At 43.1% G+C, this 18,144-nt stretch overlaps 1 protein-coding gene across 1 annotated transcript in view; it reads right to left on the bottom strand.

Moving 5' to 3' along the window:
• anks1b (ankyrin repeat and sterile alpha motif domain containing 1B) overlaps positions 1-18,144 on the bottom strand; it is a 227,704-nt gene that overhangs the window by 93,758 nt on the left and 115,802 nt on the right. The window contains 1 exon segment of the mRNA XM_062482750.1: positions 10,617-10,770. Within this exon segment, the coding sequence (XP_062338734.1) occupies positions 10,617-10,770 (154 nt within the window).

The raw sequence follows: 18,144 nt of genomic DNA, 5'->3' as shown, positions 1-18,144 counted from the left end.
GCTTGAACTCAGTGCTAGCTTACGTCACAACGTCAACGACGCATGGATACAATGTGCATTGCTGTTGCACAGCAAGTATCGTATCGTGCCATGGTGTACTAGCAGAATTATACATTTAAGCAATATAAGACTTGCATGTACAGTAAGTAATGTCACATTAAATAATGTATATAAACTCAAGCTTGTGTGGTGTGTGCCACAGCCTAAACTTTATGTCAAAAGAAACGTTTTTAATTTCCGGCGCATTCAAACAATCCCCTCAGTGTAGTTTGGCTAGCAACAGCAGCTAGGCTAGCTTGCTCGCAGCACAATTCAGCTTCTCCACGCAGGGCTCTAGACTGAGACCAAAAAGTCACGTTTGGGGGCATATTTTCAGTTAGCAGATGGTACTGTTTGAATCGCGATTCCATCTGAAAAATACTGCCGGTGACAACGTTGTTAGAATAGCTTGTCTCAAAGGGGGTTCAGCTTGTTTCATATTAAATGGACCCATCTGCAACCGACGCAAGCAAGCACACCCTACAATTTCCCCAGAAATTGTACCCTCTCTAGTTTTTTGTTACATTTTGTTACATTTTGTTTAGATAAGGGGGGGGGGGCTCCCTCCACCTCCACCTCCACCACCAGATGCCACTATAGAGCATAATGACACTGCGAATACGGACGTTTATCATCATTATTATTTTGTATTATTATTAAGAGGCCCCTGATTGGTCGAGGCCCCGGGCTTAAGCCCAGGTAAGCCCGTGCATTAAGGCGCCACTGCACACATGCACACATTCTCATACACACACATACACTCTAAAGCCTATGCACAATCTGTCAAATCACGCCTCTCCACATCGACAAGCAGACGCTTAAATGTCTGTCCAATTAAACCTACATCTCAGAGAGACGGAGGGAGAATCCCTTCTCCATACTAACATACAGACCTTGTCCATGTCTGAGGTAAAAAAAAAAAAAAACCTAGGACAATCTATACACTGTAAAATGTTACCAGGATTTAACAATATTTAACTGCAATATTTCACAATAAATTATCGTATTATAACTTTACAGGCTTTAACTGCAATAATCCCAATATCATGTTGTAATGTAGAATTTACTGTGAAATCAATGTAGACACAGTAAGTTACTGTGAAAGAAACGATACCGGGATTTCACAGCATTTTGTTGGGTTATTTCACAGTAAAATACTCTTTTCAAATCATCCTTTGAGATAACCAAGTACATTACTGTAAAACTTGAATTGCACTTGAACTGCGCTGCATTGTGCGATCAAGAAGAGACAGGTGGATACAGCACACGATAGAAGAGCTCGAAGGTACACTCAGAAATGGCATAGTTTATTACATCTATTTGATTTTATTTAAAGTCATTTTCTCAAAATGTATTCATAAAAATTCCTTAGAATGAGCATAAGTCTATTAATTCTTAAATATATTAAATCAATTAAAATATACTATAATGTTTTAAATATGGCTAGCTGTGTAACAAGCAAGATTCAAAAGTCGTATGAGATTGGTTTACATGCAATTTTCAGGAAGTGAAATAGTTTTGAGGTGGAAATGACGTCAGTTTTCGCGCTTTCCCAACCGTTTCTCTTTTCCACCATTTCACCTCGGCGCTGCCTGCCAGGATCGTGACTTTTGCTCTGTAACGGTAAACTATCTGCAGTCATCCAATTTAGCTGCTAGTAATCTCTGTGCGTACTTATGTTTTACTTGTGCAGTTAATACCGTACTTCACTGATTTGAATAATCAAATCCAGTAAATCCGTCATGATTGCAAACATTTTCGTCTAGTTTGATGGCTAGCTAAGTCTCACATGGTCGATGCTTCAGCTAGGGTGGCTAATTTGCGACTGGCGTCAGTGAAATAGGAACATCAGTATGTTGCCTCAGCTAAAGATTCGTAGCAAGTACTGTTCAAATTATACATACAACTTTGTAGATTTTGCCAGCTCCAAATTTAGGATGAACTATTAGCTAACTCTGCTGTGGGTCAGCGCGAATGCTATTTTTATAGCTAAGTATTAACATTGGAGTGAACTAGTGTTGCACAGTAAACCTGTACTAAAAAGAGACACTCGCTACATAGTTTCAGTGTCCCTGTGCACACATAGGAGACCATCACTGCAAAAGAGCTGCAGTTCCGGTGCAGACAGGAGAACCTAGCAGAACGCCATCTCTGTAGCACTCCATCCAGTGCAGAACCCGGGGTCCTGAAGTCTCGACTCTTACAATACTCAAACGATGCGATGTTAATATACCTCTCTGATCTAACGAGTCTGGCTAACTGTCGTGACCTCTCAGGTGGGCTATGGCTGCGATGGAGAGCTGGAGAGATGGTTGTTCTGCTAGGTTCTCCTGTCTCTGCACAGGAACTGCAGATCTTTTGCAGTGATCGTTAATGAGCCTAATGACGAATCATGGTCAGAATTATGATGGCCCATGCTACACCCCCTACAATGGAAGCCAATTCCAGGTTGATGGTAAACAATATGAAACAGTACATGGGAAGTCCAAAAGTTAATTTGTTGAATTTAATAGTGAATTTAATACTTGTTGTCATTATTAAAAAGTTAAAATGAGTTTTGTCTTTGTTGTATTTGTTCTTGCTTTGACTTTTAATTTAGCAAATCCAAAGCACGTTTGTGTGGTAAAATCACAGTTAACAAGTCAAATTTGCAGTATTTTGCAGTATTATTTAAAATTGTAAATGTACAGTAAATTACTGGCTACTAGTTGCATTACTTTTACAGTAAAAAACATAGAAATACAGACAATCACTGTAATTTATATACAGCAAGACGATGTAATTCCACAGCTACATACTGCTATATCACAATAATCCAATGGCATGACAACTGTGAAGTTACAATATACCGCTGTAGTTGCATTGCATTTTACTGTGAAATGTTTACAGTTCATTATTGTGAAACATGTGCAATGCATTACTGTGAAATATTTATAATAAATTACTGTAAAATTACTGTGAAAGTAATGCAACTAGTATCCAGTAATTTACTGTAAAGTTACAGTGAAATATTTTACAGTGTACCGATCCACGGAATCTATACAGATTATCTACCGATTGGAGCAAGGTTGCTCTCAAGAATGTTTGGCACCTTAAAGGAATATTTTGACTTGATTTGGCCTCAAAAGAGACATTTTGGTTAACGATTGTTATTTTCCCCTGACAGATCAAGAAAGTTGTATTGTTGTTTTGATGAAAAAAATGAATTAAATCCATTTTGGAATACGGCTGTAACATAACAACAACAAAGGGAAGCGCTGCGAATACTTTCCGGATGCACTGTACATCGTGGGTTAGAGTTAGGGTTAGAGTTTGTCTATGGCCTATCCAAAATCATTACTCCTTTCCCCGTCTTGATGGTGCCCCAGACTTTGAGAAGAATAAAATGAAAACTTTTGATTGAATGATTTTCAATGCTGCCTCACAGACAAAAGCATGTGGATAGTTTTTTCAGTCGGACGGCAATGTTTGTATTTTTAAAGCTTTTTTTCTTTGTCTTTTTCCTATTTTTCTGTACATTCCATCTCTTCTCTATCTCTCCTTCTTCTCTCTCTCTCTTCCCTCTGATCCTCTGTGGTCGTTTCTTCTTCCTCACCTGTCTGTCGGGGCTGATTCCAAATCACGAGTCACATCAAACAAACACGCATCGCTCCCTCAAGCTTTGAGACAACTTCTCAGTGCTTATCAAAAGCTTGATGTAATTGTGTGTCTTAGGCACTACATTAGAATTTGTATGGAGTGCTGTGTGTGCGACTGCATGTGTGTTTGTGTTAAAGTGTGCATTTACGTGTAAGGAAGAATGTGCAAAGGGAGGGCTGTGTGTGGAAGGTTGTGTGTGTTGGACTTGTGTGTGTTGGGGTGTGTGTGGAGGAGTGTGTGTGGAGGACTGTGTGTGGAGAGTTGTCTGTGTGGGGTTGTATGGAGGGCTTGTGTGAGGTCTGTGTGTGCAGGGTTGTGTGTATGGAGGGCTGTGTGTGTGGAGGGCTGTGTGTGTGGAGGGTTGTGTATGGAGGGCTGTGTGTATGGAGGGCTGTGTGTATGGAGGGCTGTGTGTGTGGAGGGCTGTGTGTGTGGAGGGTTTTGTGTGGAGGGGTGTGTGTGTTGGGATGTGTGTGGGGGGGGGGGTGGAGGGCTGTGTCTGGAGGGCTGTGTATGTTTGGGTGTGTGTAGAGGGCTATGAAGGTGTGTGTGTGTGGAGGGCTGTGTGTGGGAGGTCTGTGTGTTTTAGGGTGCGTGTGTTGGGGTGTGTGTGGAGAGCTGTGTGTGTTGGGGTGTTTGTGGAGGGCTGTGTGTTGGGGTGTGCGTGTCAAATATATTACTGTATTTCCACTAAATTTGGCAGTAATTAGTAGTGTACTAGTGTTTGAAGCCTTTAAGCAACAATTAAGTGGGGCCAGACTGGTCCAACACTCTGCCACAGCAATACTGAAATAATCTTCAATCTAACAGAATTTAAGCAGAGATTGACATGAAGCAGAAAAGCCACTTTCCCTCGTAGCAAATTACTTTCATATGCAGTAATTGGTAAAGTAACTCAATTACTTTTGAAATAAGTAACTTGTCACTAACTAATTACACATTTTCAGTAGCTTGACAACATTGTGTATGTGTTTTCTGCAAGCGTGGCAGGGAAAATTCAAATCCTAATTGCGTCGCTCGACGTTAATCAATCATAACAATTAATAAACTAGAACCAGATGCAGCAATCCTTCAGTGTGGGCCTTTGGGTCCAGTCAGAGTCATTTCAAGTTTGTGTTTGTTTCTGTGTGTCTCACAAACACACACACACCATCAGCAGGGACCTGCAGCAGCATCACATGATCTGCAGTGGGGCTGTATGGGGACAAAGATAGATAGGAGAGACATACAGAGGGAGAGAGAGAGTAGGAGAAGACAGATTGTTTGAAAGAGACAAGAAACTGAGTGTGAGAGAGAGTGAGAATGTGAGAGAAAGAGAGAGAGAAGAAGAAGAGAAAGCGACAGACAGAAAAAGAGAGAGTGAGGAAGAGAGAGAAGAAAGAAAAGATAAATATAGATTGAGAATGGGGTGTTTTCCTGTAGAGTAAATAAACCTGTCAGAGCTTTGGCTTTGATGATGGATGCGAGTAGATCCTGTCTGTGGCTTGGTGTTTGTGTGCACGTGTATAGTATGTGTGTGTGTGTGTGTGTGTGTGTGTTTGGATGGGTCTGAAGGTTGGTTACCTGCCTGTGGTTAATTTTTGGGGACACACACTTGCCAGAGGGAGGTGTATGTGTATGTGTAAACACCTGTGTGCCAGGAACAGATACTTTATGGTTAAGCATGTTATTGTCAAGACAAAGAACAAATAACCTTGTACTCATATTGTTCATATTCATATTGTACAAACATTTTACAATATGATTGTGTTCCTGGAGGGAAAGTACAGCCTTCACATGCTTCTAATGATAAGGAAATGCAGTGTGTGTCTATGTCAATGTGGATGTGTGTGTGGTTGTTTGTGGGTCTGCATGTGTGCGTGCAAGGAAGACTATCTGAACTAACACTATAAGGTCTTTGTCCATAGTCCAAGCCAGCTGCAGAACTTGTTAATACAGGATGCAATAGTGTGTTCTTCAATAGTGTGCATGTGTGTCTGTGTTGGACCCAGACTACCCTGGGGTGGATTGCGGTTCCCCAAGCGCCCTATATATAGCAATCAAAATTGTGTTTAACGTTGTGTGTGTGCGAGTTGGTGTGCGCAAGTTTTGCAACAAGTCATCGTCGTTTTTGTGTGTGTGGTGTCTGTATGGTTGCAGCTGTGGTCACATGCTACCAATGTCACATCAGATCAGCCAATTACAATGGAGCCCTCCACGCCTTATCACAGAATGAAGCCCTCCTATTGGGCAGTATAGAGCACTACTCTTTACAATATAGTCACTACTCTCTCAGTGTTTACCAATTACAGAACTCTCACTCTCCTCTCTCCTGTCCTTCAGCAAACCATAACATCTGAGCTGAAACACATCAGATTGGATCAAAGAAGCCACACACAAAATAAAACAGATGGTGACAGACAATAAAACAGACAATTGTTTTGATGGCAACCAATAAACCTAAAGGTTTTACATCCGATATCTGTGGAGGACACAGTGCCTTTAAGGATAGGTAAACAAAAATCACGCTGGACCTGTTAATGCTCTGCTGTGAAACTATATTTTGAGACAAACCACCAATTGGACCAAACTGTGCGCCACAAACAACCTGCTGAATTCAACGATCTGGACGATACATCTTGACTAGAACAGACAACCTTTAATCCACATGGACTCACATCCCTTTCAGTAAACCTCTGATAATACAGTGCCACAACATGACGTCTGCGTGCAAAACAAACGCAGGAAATGACAGGATGCCAGATCCAAAATAGGATTTAAAGATCAGATTCTTGCATACTTGAGGTCAGTTTTATTTTTAACTTTACATGGTGCAATGGAACCAGACACTGATTCCCTGGGGTAATTTGTGTGATAAAATAAACACACCTTGGTAAAAGCATGAACAATTATTTATAGTTATTGATCTATCCATAATTGACGCTACAAGCAATAGGATTTAAGTATAAGCACTTGAAGCCTAAGAACTGTGGTCATGAATATGTAATTAGCTGCCCCTAGCTCTGGGCTCAATCAGAATTTAATATTCAGAAGTTTCTCCCCACTTCCTTGAAATTATGTTACAAAATTAAAGACTCTTATGAGGTCTCAAAAGAGCAAGCTTGAAATTCAGTACTCTGTAAAAGTATTTATTGAAAAAAAAATAAACCATAAAACTCTCCAAATGAACCTGGCACGCAGTGCAACACGGTTTTAAACGATGTGTGGCAGAAAGTGACAAACATTAGATGCTGCCTAAAATAGAGGCAAAGAAAGATAAAACAAGAGTAGCCCTTGCTTGCCTGTGTGTGTTTATGTAGAGACTTTGCTTTTGTTACTGATCGGAAAAGTTGTCTACACCGCAGGAGGTCAGGTATGTGTATGGTAGAAGTAAAACATGTTTTTTTTACATGATTAGACTATGCTAAAGCAATCTATAAACATTTTACATTTATATTTAGTCATTTAGCAGACGCTCTTATCCAGAGCGACTTACAGTAAGTACAGGGACATTCCCCCGAGGCAAGTAGGGTGAAGTGCCTTGCCCAAGGACACAACGTAATTTGGCACGAATCGAACTGGCAACCTTCAGATTACTAGCCCGATTCCCTAACCGCTTAGCCACCTGACTCGGACTTGATATGCTTCCTGTTCCAGTAAATGGCATTTGACTACAAAGCCTCTCTAATGTTTAAGAAGCCTAGAGAGTGCCTTGTTTGTGCCTCATGGTGTTCTGTTTGTCATTTAACCAACTTCACCTCCGGAGCTCTGCAAGGAGGGTAATGGGGCAAAGCCGTAACATCTTAGTTTTAGCCAGAAGAAAGGGAAGAAAGACAGAAGGAAAGACAGAAAGAAAGATTGAAGGTTAAATCTGGCACATCCACGAGGATAGGGTCGAGAGGACACTCTCGGTTAAAAACTGTCACCCCATCAAGATTAACAATGCATACTGGGACTGAAATAACGCCATCGCGGTAGAAACATTTGACAGAAAACAAAGTCTGGAAGAAGTACAGATTGTTTTATTGGCGTCATCCTTATTTCAGTCTTCTTTTAGACTTTGCCAGAAAGAAGTCTCCTTTGGGAAATCAACTCCTCCACTTTCATTGCTTGGCTGTTCTCGTCTGGGTATGTCTCTTTGTAAACTCTCTACCTATCCAGCTTCCATATTTCATGAGGTGACATTTCATATGGAAACCAAATGCTAGATTGCTAGAATTCATGAATTCTAGCAATTGTGAATTCATTCAATTCATTCAAACTGTGAATTCATTCACAGCATAAGCGCTCTGGGTCATATCAACAAGTACTGTACATGCATATATGTTTACCTCAGGAAGAAGCTGGGGGGACAAAGGGGGACATTTTCTAATCACTTAGCAATGATAGCAGTGTGTGTCGGCTTCTCTGTGCGTGATTGCGGGCCCTGAGGTCCTGTATCTCAGCTATTTCAAGACGCCTTGCTTTGTCTGCAATCCGTGACTTGATTTATGTGTACAGTACAGAGTCCCTCACAGTAACAGCAGCTCGCATTGGATGACATTAGTTGAGGTGAAGGGGAGTTGGGGGCGCATTGGTGCCTTTTCTCCACTCCTCGCATCAAAGGTGGCATTTTTGTATGTCATTCGTGACATATGGTATTCAATTATGTGCTCAACCAGTTTATGCTGCACGACTGTAAGTGGCCAGTTACAGTGGATGTATAGAGAGGGGGACATGGACGGAGAGCAGTTACAGAGGATGTATAAAGAGGGGGACATGGAGGGAGAGAGGAAGGAAGGAAATTTCAATCCCTGCTAGAAAGAAAACTGCAGCATCACAGTCAAGGGAAGAGGCTAGGCTTTTTTGAATTCGGAAAAACGTTCTCATTGTTGTGATCACACAAGGAAACCATTCACTGTCTCCGATGTCTTAAAGACTCTTGGGTCTTGAGGATTGAGTAAAAGACAATTAGAAGATGGATCGGGGAGTTTTTATAACCTCTGTTCGTTTCACACAAGCCACAGAGAGAGAGGCTTAGCTCCCCTAAGCTCTGAGGACGCTTTTGTCTGTTACCCTGCAGCTAACGACAGGTGGATTTCCTCTAAGACTCCTTGTGACTGGAATCTCTCTCTGTCTCTCTGTCTCTCTCTCTCTCTCTCTCTCTCTCTCTCTCTCTCTCTCTCTCTCTCTCTCTCTCTCTCTCTCTCTCTCTCTCTCACAGAAGGAGAAGGGGAGAGAGAGAAAAAGTTTGATAAGCTCCTCTCCACTTTAGCATGAAGCATCTTACACCGACTTGTTTTTTTTAGAACAATTTCTGCTTGTTTTTCATGTCACTATCAGAAAGCTTGACGCTAGTCAGTTGCTCGCTAATTTCCTCTGCCCCCCTCAGACCCCTAAACAACCAGAACCAATTAGAAAAAACATACAAACGATCAAACAAACCAAAACATTCAAATGTTTGGCCTCAGTGACAGGAAATGATTCAACCTGTGAAAGGCAGTCACCATGACAACCCACAGGTGACTCACATCCCCGATACTGGACAGGGTAGAAGGAGTGGCGGTGCAGTTGCCACGACAACCAGAGGTCTGGCCCACCATCGGAGGCGTGGGTTTAGACTGTTGCTGCGGGTGCATGATGTTGCAGTGGTGAGCTCTGGATAGCCAACTCGCACGCAGGCAACAGTTGACACATGGGCCGGTTTCAATACTGCAAAAACATGGCCTTTTATCCTTCCTCTCTCTCCCTCGAGGGGATATCAGGGAGTCAGGTGGCTGAGCGGTTAGGGAATCGGGCTAGTAATCTGAAGGTGGCCGGTTTGATTCCCGGCCGTGCAAAATGGCGTTGTGTCCTTGGGCAAGGCACTTCACCCTACTTGCCTCGGGGGAATGTCCCTGTACTTACTGTAAGTCGCTCTGGATAAGAATGTCTGCTAAATGACTAAATGTAAATATAATGTGACTAGACTTGCATCTAACCAGGGCCCAACTGCTGATCATTTGGGTGGAGCGGCCTTGACCAGATCAGACCAGTCATCTATGATACCGTTCCTAGGCAGGGAACTCGAATAGCAATTGAAGTAGTTGCATCTCTCTGTCAATGTTTTGAATAAAAGTTAGAATCAAGAGCTTGGAGAAACAGCACCCCTTCTAGCTGGCTCTGAGTGAGCCCTGTTTACAAGTGTAGATTGGCAAATTACACTGTCAGTGCCAGTGTTAGGGTAGTTACTCCAAAAAAAAGTAATAGATTACACATTACTAGTTACTTAAAAAAAAAAAATTATGCTTTACTTTACTAGATTACTCATTGCTGAAAGTAACTAGTTACACTACTAGTTACATTACTTTTGGATTACTCCGTGACATCACCTGAGATGCACTTGCCAAATAACAATATATATGCCCAAATCAACTCATACTTATTATAATGAGGACAGATCTCTCTTTTATTACAAAGCTGACAAAAAAGTTGTGAACATCAACCTAAATGTTGTCAAGAATAACAAGGCTGCAGTACTGGCAGTAAGCAAAATGTCTCAAAATAAAATAATGCTTAAAACTTTAAATGGCAACATTTCCTCTACTATGTATGCTGCTACAAGCCTGTTTATCTCTGCTTTGGTAACCTGCTGATGTTGAAAGTCAAGTGGTGGCTGCTTGAATGGTGTCGGCAACAATGGCAACGGCAACCGTTAACGCGTTACTTTGTAACACGTTACCCCCAACACTGGTCAGTGCAGACTTCAGCGGAAACAGCCAGAGCAAGTTTGTCCCATTGCGTTGGTTGAAGGTGCTGAGTGTCCTTGAATTTGGTGGCTTAATCTCTAGGAATGTTCACTGAAGTTTGGGTTAGCTAGGGTTGAGGTGCAGTCCTGGGTGCTTTTGTTTCCCACTACACCACCTGACTGTGGGCACTGTACAAACATTCAGTATTGTCGTGGGCACAGGAAACCTGTTTTGATGCCGGGGGAGTCTTACCGTTGCGTGGACTGGCGTTGAAGCGGGTGATGTCCAACGAGCTGGGCTTGCGAGTGACGGCGGTGGTGACGGACTCGTAGGGGTTGTCCTCGTCCTCTGGCAGGAAGACGTCCAGAGACGGCGAGGAGACGATCTCGGCGGAGTGCTTAGACTCCTGGGAGAGAAAGAGAGGATGAGTTTTGGATAAAGTCTCAATACCGTGCTTTTGCGTAGTCCTATAAAGGGCCTTCAAAACGTAGGTAAACTGAACATGCCTCTCTGCAAGGGACCATAAACATTCAACAAAAAATCTGAATGTGCATCATCTTACTTGTCTACAAGGTGAGGTTTTTTTACAGACAGAGGTGAGTTTTCTTGAGGTAAAATTACAAGGTCATCGATACAAAGCTAGTGTGTAAATGAAGGACTTAGTGTGTATGAGAGACACAGAGAGACACAACCATCCAAACATAAGACAGAACTTCAGCACATTTTGCCTTCTGACCTTGGTCAGGAGTTGGATTTATCTTCTTCAGACCCTGAGGCTAGATTACCAAGCACTAAAATGTCTTCGGTGAGAAAGTCAACAGATAGAAGCTTTATCTTATAGGTGATTCTTTGTCTTGATATCTTATCATCAGACCATTCGTTATCTTCTCTAATCCATTGGGGCTGATAAGAAAACAGTTTGTTGTTCTTGTACTTGCTGCGGCTTTGGTAGAAAATATGTTTTAAAAACCACGCTATCCATAATTCCTTTCAAATCTGCTGCTAAGAGGAGATAGCAATCACACAGGAGAAGGGCCCAAGCCCTCTGTCATATGCCATGAGAAACTTGCCCCAGGGACATGCCAACATCAAGTTGATTTAAACTGCATGCACAGAAAGAAGTGGTGTCCATGAACTCAACTGACCTTCGTGATAAAGATTAGTTCCATCTCCATTTTAACCAGCAATGATTTGTGTGGATCAGTTATAAAATGGTAGATACAAAATTTGGATTTGAATTGAAGCACAACTGTGTTCAGTATTGGTTCAATTCAGCAAATGCCTTCATAGCATGTTTATGACAAACATTCAGTCATGGTTTCTTGTTTTCTGGTTGCACTGATTGTATTCCAAAAGTCGATGAAACACGAATACAATACAACTACATGTACATTCAACAAATGTTCATCAAACATGTCCGACACTGCTCATTTCATACTGTTGAGTTTCCTGCAGCAGTGGTTTGGAAAGGTTGAGTGTCGTGGAATAAGTTAGAGAGGACCTTCAAAACAAAAGGTCCCTATCAATATGGCAGGCATGTACCCTTATGCAATAAAAACTACAAAAGTGAGCGATGGAGTGCAGAGGAAAAGGTGAAAAGAAGCATTGTTTCAGCGAGAGACAAATATTTCTCTCAGTGGACAAGGGCAACAACTGCTGTATTTTACCTTAATGCATCACTCGATCATCGCTACCAATTTGTCATTGGGCCTCCTGCCTGCTATTGGTGTCGGTATGGACACAGAGGCGTGGCCTTACCCTAAGCCACATTAGTATTCCTCGAACCCCCGATCTACTTCACCCCCTTTCACCCTTTCCGCTCCCTACCTCCTCACCAAGCTACCCCACCCACATTACTCTTCCTGTCAGCCTCTCCTACTACATTACCCAGATACCATTGGGCCATCAATCAGGAAGGCCGGCGCTGGTGGAGAGGATTACTGATTTGAGCTGATGGAACAATCACTCCCTAGGTAATCTCTCACAAACACACACATACACAGACACTCACAGTCCAACCTACTGTTTGACAGTCTGTGAACCTATGTCTCTCATTTGCTCTCACTCTCTCACCTTCTCTGGCATTACGTCAGCCAATAAAAGCTCTGGAGACATTGTGATGTAACTGTGCTAGAGTAGGTGTCTGCTCTGCTACTGCCCCGGCGCTCAATCTACAGCAGTGTTCTACAGCCCTGGGGTCTCATTTACGTTGAGTACGCACAAAACGGGGCTGAAAATGTGCATACGCCACTTCCAAGGCAAAGGTTGTGATTTATAAAAAACTAACTTGACAGGAGATTGTGCGGTCCTCCACACAAACTCTGACCCATGCGTAGGCATACGCACATTTTGGAGACAGTGGGAATTGGCGACGCAGATGACCGTACTGTAGTCAGACTGCAGAAAGTAAATGTGGGAAGAACGATATTTATCAGGCATGCAAACAGGTCAGGGGTAAAAAAAGTGAGAACGATACGGCTAATCCCCGACACTCTAGGGGGGTCCGGTGGTGCTCTCCCCCGTAAGAAAATTACTTACATTTTAAAGTTAAACGCATCAATCTAGTGCACTTTGAGAGAAAAATTAAGAGCCTAGATCAATGTAGAAAACCTCTCCCCACTCTTCCCCTGATTGGCTGTGAGGTTTAGACATTAGGAGTGACGATTAGTTCCAGAGTCTTTAAGTTTAAGTTGCGAAGCACTGGTAAAATGCTGTGTTGGCCAAGGCCACGACCCCCCCCCCCGCCCCCCTCCCACCCACCCCCCCCAAAAAAAATTATCATCGGATCTGCAAAAATCACGTAGGTGACCCATTTTGGTTTAAAAAAGGTGAGTCTCACCTAAAGGTGAGAAGTTTGCATGCCTGATTTATATATTTTGTTTTCCTCACACGTTTTTTTCCCTCCATTTCATCATTATCATGAAGATTAAATCCAGCAGTGTTATATGTGCTTGTACTGAGTGATAATTGTTCCATAAACACCTTGTACAATCCAACTCAAATTTTAAATCATTATTCAGCGCTGTCTCGCCATCAGATTGTCCACTACGGGAGTGCAGGAGGAGGAGATGCCCCGACTGCATGGAATACAGGATAACATCACATATCCTACCTTTAGATAACTGCAGAACACAGTGTATAACTAAATATATTTCTTTAATACTGTGCATATACATCATATGTCCAAAACTGGAAATAAAGCCGTTAAGCTCCCGCGCAATTGCTACACGATGTCCTTGTTATAAATCCAAACTTTAATACTGTTCATAACAAAACCGGCATGAAGAAACGTGTGTTTACCTATGCTTTTGTTTTCAAATTGTTTGAAGAACACTGTTTTACACAACAGCCTGGTTAAGGCTGATATTAGTGAGGGGGAAGAGAGTGCCCATGGTCAGCACATGGGAAGGCTTTGGTACACTTCTAGATCTCACAGGCAGCAACGAAGGGTCTTTGTTAAGGTATAATTGAATTGGCATTGGAATAGTAGTCAAGTGTTAGCACCCACACCCTCATACCAGCCCTGCAATATGGAAGAAACAACCTAGATTTTTAATCGCATGGAACCAGAAAATACAAGTTGGTAAGTTGGTTGCAAAATGGTAGCCTACGATAGATCAAGGCTCCACAATATCCCAAATATGTATTTTAGTGAGGGAGAGAGAGAGAGAGAGAGAGAGAGAGAGAGAGAGAGAGAGAGAGAGAGAGAGAGAGAGAGAGAGAGAGAGAGAGAGAGAGAGAGAGAGAGAGAGAGAGAGAGAGAGAGAGAGAGAGAGAGAGAGAGAGAGAGAGAGAGAGAGAGAGAGAGAGAGAGAGAGAATGGAAAAAGAGTGAGAACCCTATTAGTGCACATATCTCCTAGAATACTGCCGTCCAGAGGGAGAAGACAAATTCTTCTCTCTCTCTTTTTTATCCGACACAGAGCTGTATCTCTCCATCTCCATTATTCTGTCCTCTCTCCATCCTATCAATTCCCCTCGCTGTCACAATATTACTTTCTTTTCTTTTTATTACTCTCTTTACCCCTCATTCTCTTTCTCACTCTCTCCATCTAACCCTAACCTTCAAGAACACAAACCTTTATCAACCCCCATCAACATTTATTAACACTCATCACTCTCTCTTTCTGGTTACATCTTTCCATCATATTTTTTCTCTCTGGTCTTGACTCCAAGTCCTGCTTTGAGTGCGTGTGCAAAACACCCACACTTTTCTCCCTTATCTCTCCCTCCCTCCCTCTCTTCCTGCATCCAACCTCCCCTCCTCCACTCTCTCGCTTTCCACCCAAAAGGCTTAGGGAGAGATGTGGAGTAGCTCCAATCCCGGTGAAAGAACCAAACAGATGTGCATGTACAGCGACAAACACAGAGAACAAGGGGAACTCAGGCACTCCCCCTAGGTTTACAGCTTTTGGGGGGGGGACGGGGGACCATGTAGAGACAGAAATGACATGCCGTCGTGTAAATAAAATAAATAACATAAGGCCATTTAATTTTGTTTAATAAAAGAGAAAGCTATAGACCTGTTTTATAGGAAAGGTAACCTTAAATGACTTATTTTGTGATCTGGCACTTTATATATAAAAAATAATAATAATAAAATAAATAAAGAATTGAACACAATTAACTTGACCTTCCAGGGGGGGGGGCAGGGGGTGCCGTTAGGGGGGCGGGGCGCCCCCCTAATATAATGGTAAGGGAAACACTGTCAGGACAACAGAAAGGGGGGTGGGGAGGATGGAAGAGAGAAGTTTTGTGTTAATTTTCAATCTGAAACTCAATGTAGAGTTTGTGAGAGTGTATTAGTTCAGCCAAGTCCTGAGGAAAGACATGGGAAGAAGGGAGGGGACGAGGAGAAAAAGTGTTTTGGGTTCAGAGGAAAAGAGGCAGAGGAAGTGCTGTGTAAAGGGTTTGAAGCCGAGATTTCCTGTCTCACACACACGTACACACATGAACAAACAAACACACACTTCTACACAGGAATAAAACTAAAACAACAACGAGGAAAGAGGACACACACCCATACAGGTTTAGTGCCGTAGAGTGCAGGAACACACACACACACACATTTTGAAATGTTCACACTCATACGCTCACTCACACAGACATCAGGAAAAGCCCATTCACTGAATGATCAATGAGTTCGATACCGCTTCCGCTAGGAACTTGTCAGCTCCAAGCCGTAGCAATTCAGTCGCCGGGCAGAAAACGACTCGTCCCTAATCTCCCTTCTGAGTGGTTCAAAGTGAATGGAAATCGTTCCTGCTCGATCAGAGAGGAGCATTAGAAGGCTTATACACAAACCAGCCAGCACCATCATCTACATACATAGCAATCCTGCCGGTATAATGACTTTAAGTACCTGTTATATCGGTCACCACCACTCCACTTCCTGTTCTGCAGGTAGAGAATGTAGTTTAAGCGCCGTTTCACCAAGAGCATTTTTCTTCAAGCTCCATGTCCAAGAGAGCACGCATGCAAACTGACAGGCCGAGGTCCCTCCCGACACACACACACACACCCTTTCTTCTTTTGCTCTCACTCTTTCCTCCCAGCCTCTTCCTCTCTATCTGGAGAGAGATAGGACACAGAGGGACTGGTGTGTCCGCCACAGGAAGAGAGCACACAAACAGAGGCCTCCTCCCGCCACTAATTAACAGGTTGCATGCGTATACCGTCCCGCTGCATGTGTGTGTGTGTGTGTGTGTGCAAGTGTGTCTGCAAGGGTTGAATTATTGTATGTGTGTGTCTGTATACAAGGGTGTTTCAGCATATGTGTGTGTCTGCTTGCGTGTAAGGGTGATTTCATGTGTGTGTGTGTGTGTGCTGTTATGGGGACTAACCCAAATAGGAAATGTGTTGTTTCTACAGTCACATTCTCTGAACTTCTATCCTAGGACATGTGACTGCTCTGAAAAACCCTTTCAGGGACTGAATCTGTGCCTGAGATCACAGGGTATCTCATTTATTTTTCTCTCTTGTCTCTCCCTCTCTCTGACTCTTTTTCTCACACACAAACACACATGTACAAGTAGACACGCTTACATGACACCCCCCCTTCCCCTTTTTTGTACCCCATCTCTGTCTAATAGATTCCATTCCCTTTATGACATACCCCCCTCCTCTCTCTATCTCCCTCTCTGTGTCTTTCCCTCCCTTCCTTGTACTGTGCCGGACAGTTAATAATGGATCAGATATGAATGGGAGGCTGTAATTTGCCGGCATTTCCTCCTAAGGGCTATTTGATTAGAGAGAGAGAGAGGAGGGGGTGGGGGGGTTGACGTAGAGGAACTGGACACCAGAGGACAATGGCCCCACTGAAGACATCACACAACACACTGCATCATCCCCACCCATAGAAAGAGAGAGAGGGAGAAGGAGTGAGAGAGAATGGGATGGACAGACAGACAGAAAGACAGCAGAGAGGAGAGGAGAGGAGGAGAGGAAAGGAAGGGGTTGTAAGACTCCTTTAGTATTGAGATAAAATGGACTGTAATTGGGCAGCTCATTTGGAGAACCAGGGGGGAAACAGGTCCCCAAAGGGGGAGAGGAGATGGAGGGCGAGGCAGGAGGAACAGGGTGGGCTGTAGTACTTCTTCATATTGATTTCTTAGAAAACAGAAGAGAAGGCAGACCAGCTCAAAAACAGCTGGTCAGTAAACCTGAATGGGAGACAGAATTAGAGAGAGAGAGAGAGGTGGGAGAGATAGAGAAAGAAAGAGGGAAAGATAGCCCCCTCACACACACCAGCTTTGCAGAATTGTCTTTTTCATGACACGGCTAGCTAATCCTGGAGAAATCAGCTAACTCTTCACCAGTTACAGTTAGCTCTCACCCCCCGGGGGAGATCACGCTCCTTCTAGGAAATTGCTCCCCTCAGAGGACCACCCCCAAATACATCCCCCTCTGCCCCAACATGGCAGATCTCCCCCCCCCCCCCCCTGGAAGCTACCCAATGAGAGAGCTCACAGGTGCCCAGACACTGTGTGGTGTGTTTGTGTGTGGGGGGGGGGGGGGGGCGGGGGGGGGGGGGGTCCATTTTCCACAAGGGACTACTTTTTGTTGGTGTTGGTGAGAAGGGGGATGAATTGAGTGAGGATGGGGTTGGTTATCTGTTCATTTAGGTCATTTTGACTGTATCACTGCAGCAATGAGAAATTATTCAATGAAAAAACAGTATACTGTGGAACATCATTGTCCACTATGGCTGCTGTATGCAGTTTATTAATGTAATATTGTATGAAAAGACGAGATATAAGGGAGTTGAAAATAATGATCCTTTTTTTATTCATACTGTACATTTTTACAGTATACTGTATTTAATATATATTCTAGTGCTGACAGGCTCCCCATAACCAGTGAGACCTAGGACAGTAAAGTCTACTGACTTCCTGTGATGTACATAGATACAGCTCCTTTCCTTCAAAAAATATTGTCAGGGGAGAAGTAACTATGGCAACCACTTGAGTAATCTGCAGTTGGAGCGTTGGACGCCCCCTGAAGTTCAACACTAAGGACTGCCTAGCCACATTCCCTGCTGTTGGAGGTAACCTCACTCTGATTCAATCCAGAAGGTTCTTTCTATTTTTCCGATGTAAACACTATTTGAGCTCAGTTATGATTCCCTAATGTGCTCTGATAACAAAGCTGGTTTGAGGAACAAGTTGACATTGTTTGGATGATGTAGTACCTCATCTAAGTTCAAGAGGACGTTATTTAACTAGATTGTGCTATCCGCCATGACAGGTCCTAATCTAGTCAGTCACACCACAAGGCCAGCA

This window comes from Osmerus eperlanus, chromosome 17 (assembly GCF_963692335.1).
Source record: "Osmerus eperlanus chromosome 17, fOsmEpe2.1, whole genome shotgun sequence".
Lineage (NCBI taxonomy): Eukaryota > Metazoa > Chordata > Actinopteri > Osmeriformes > Osmeridae > Osmerus > Osmerus eperlanus.
This window is presented reverse-complemented; position numbering and strand designations above follow the sequence as displayed.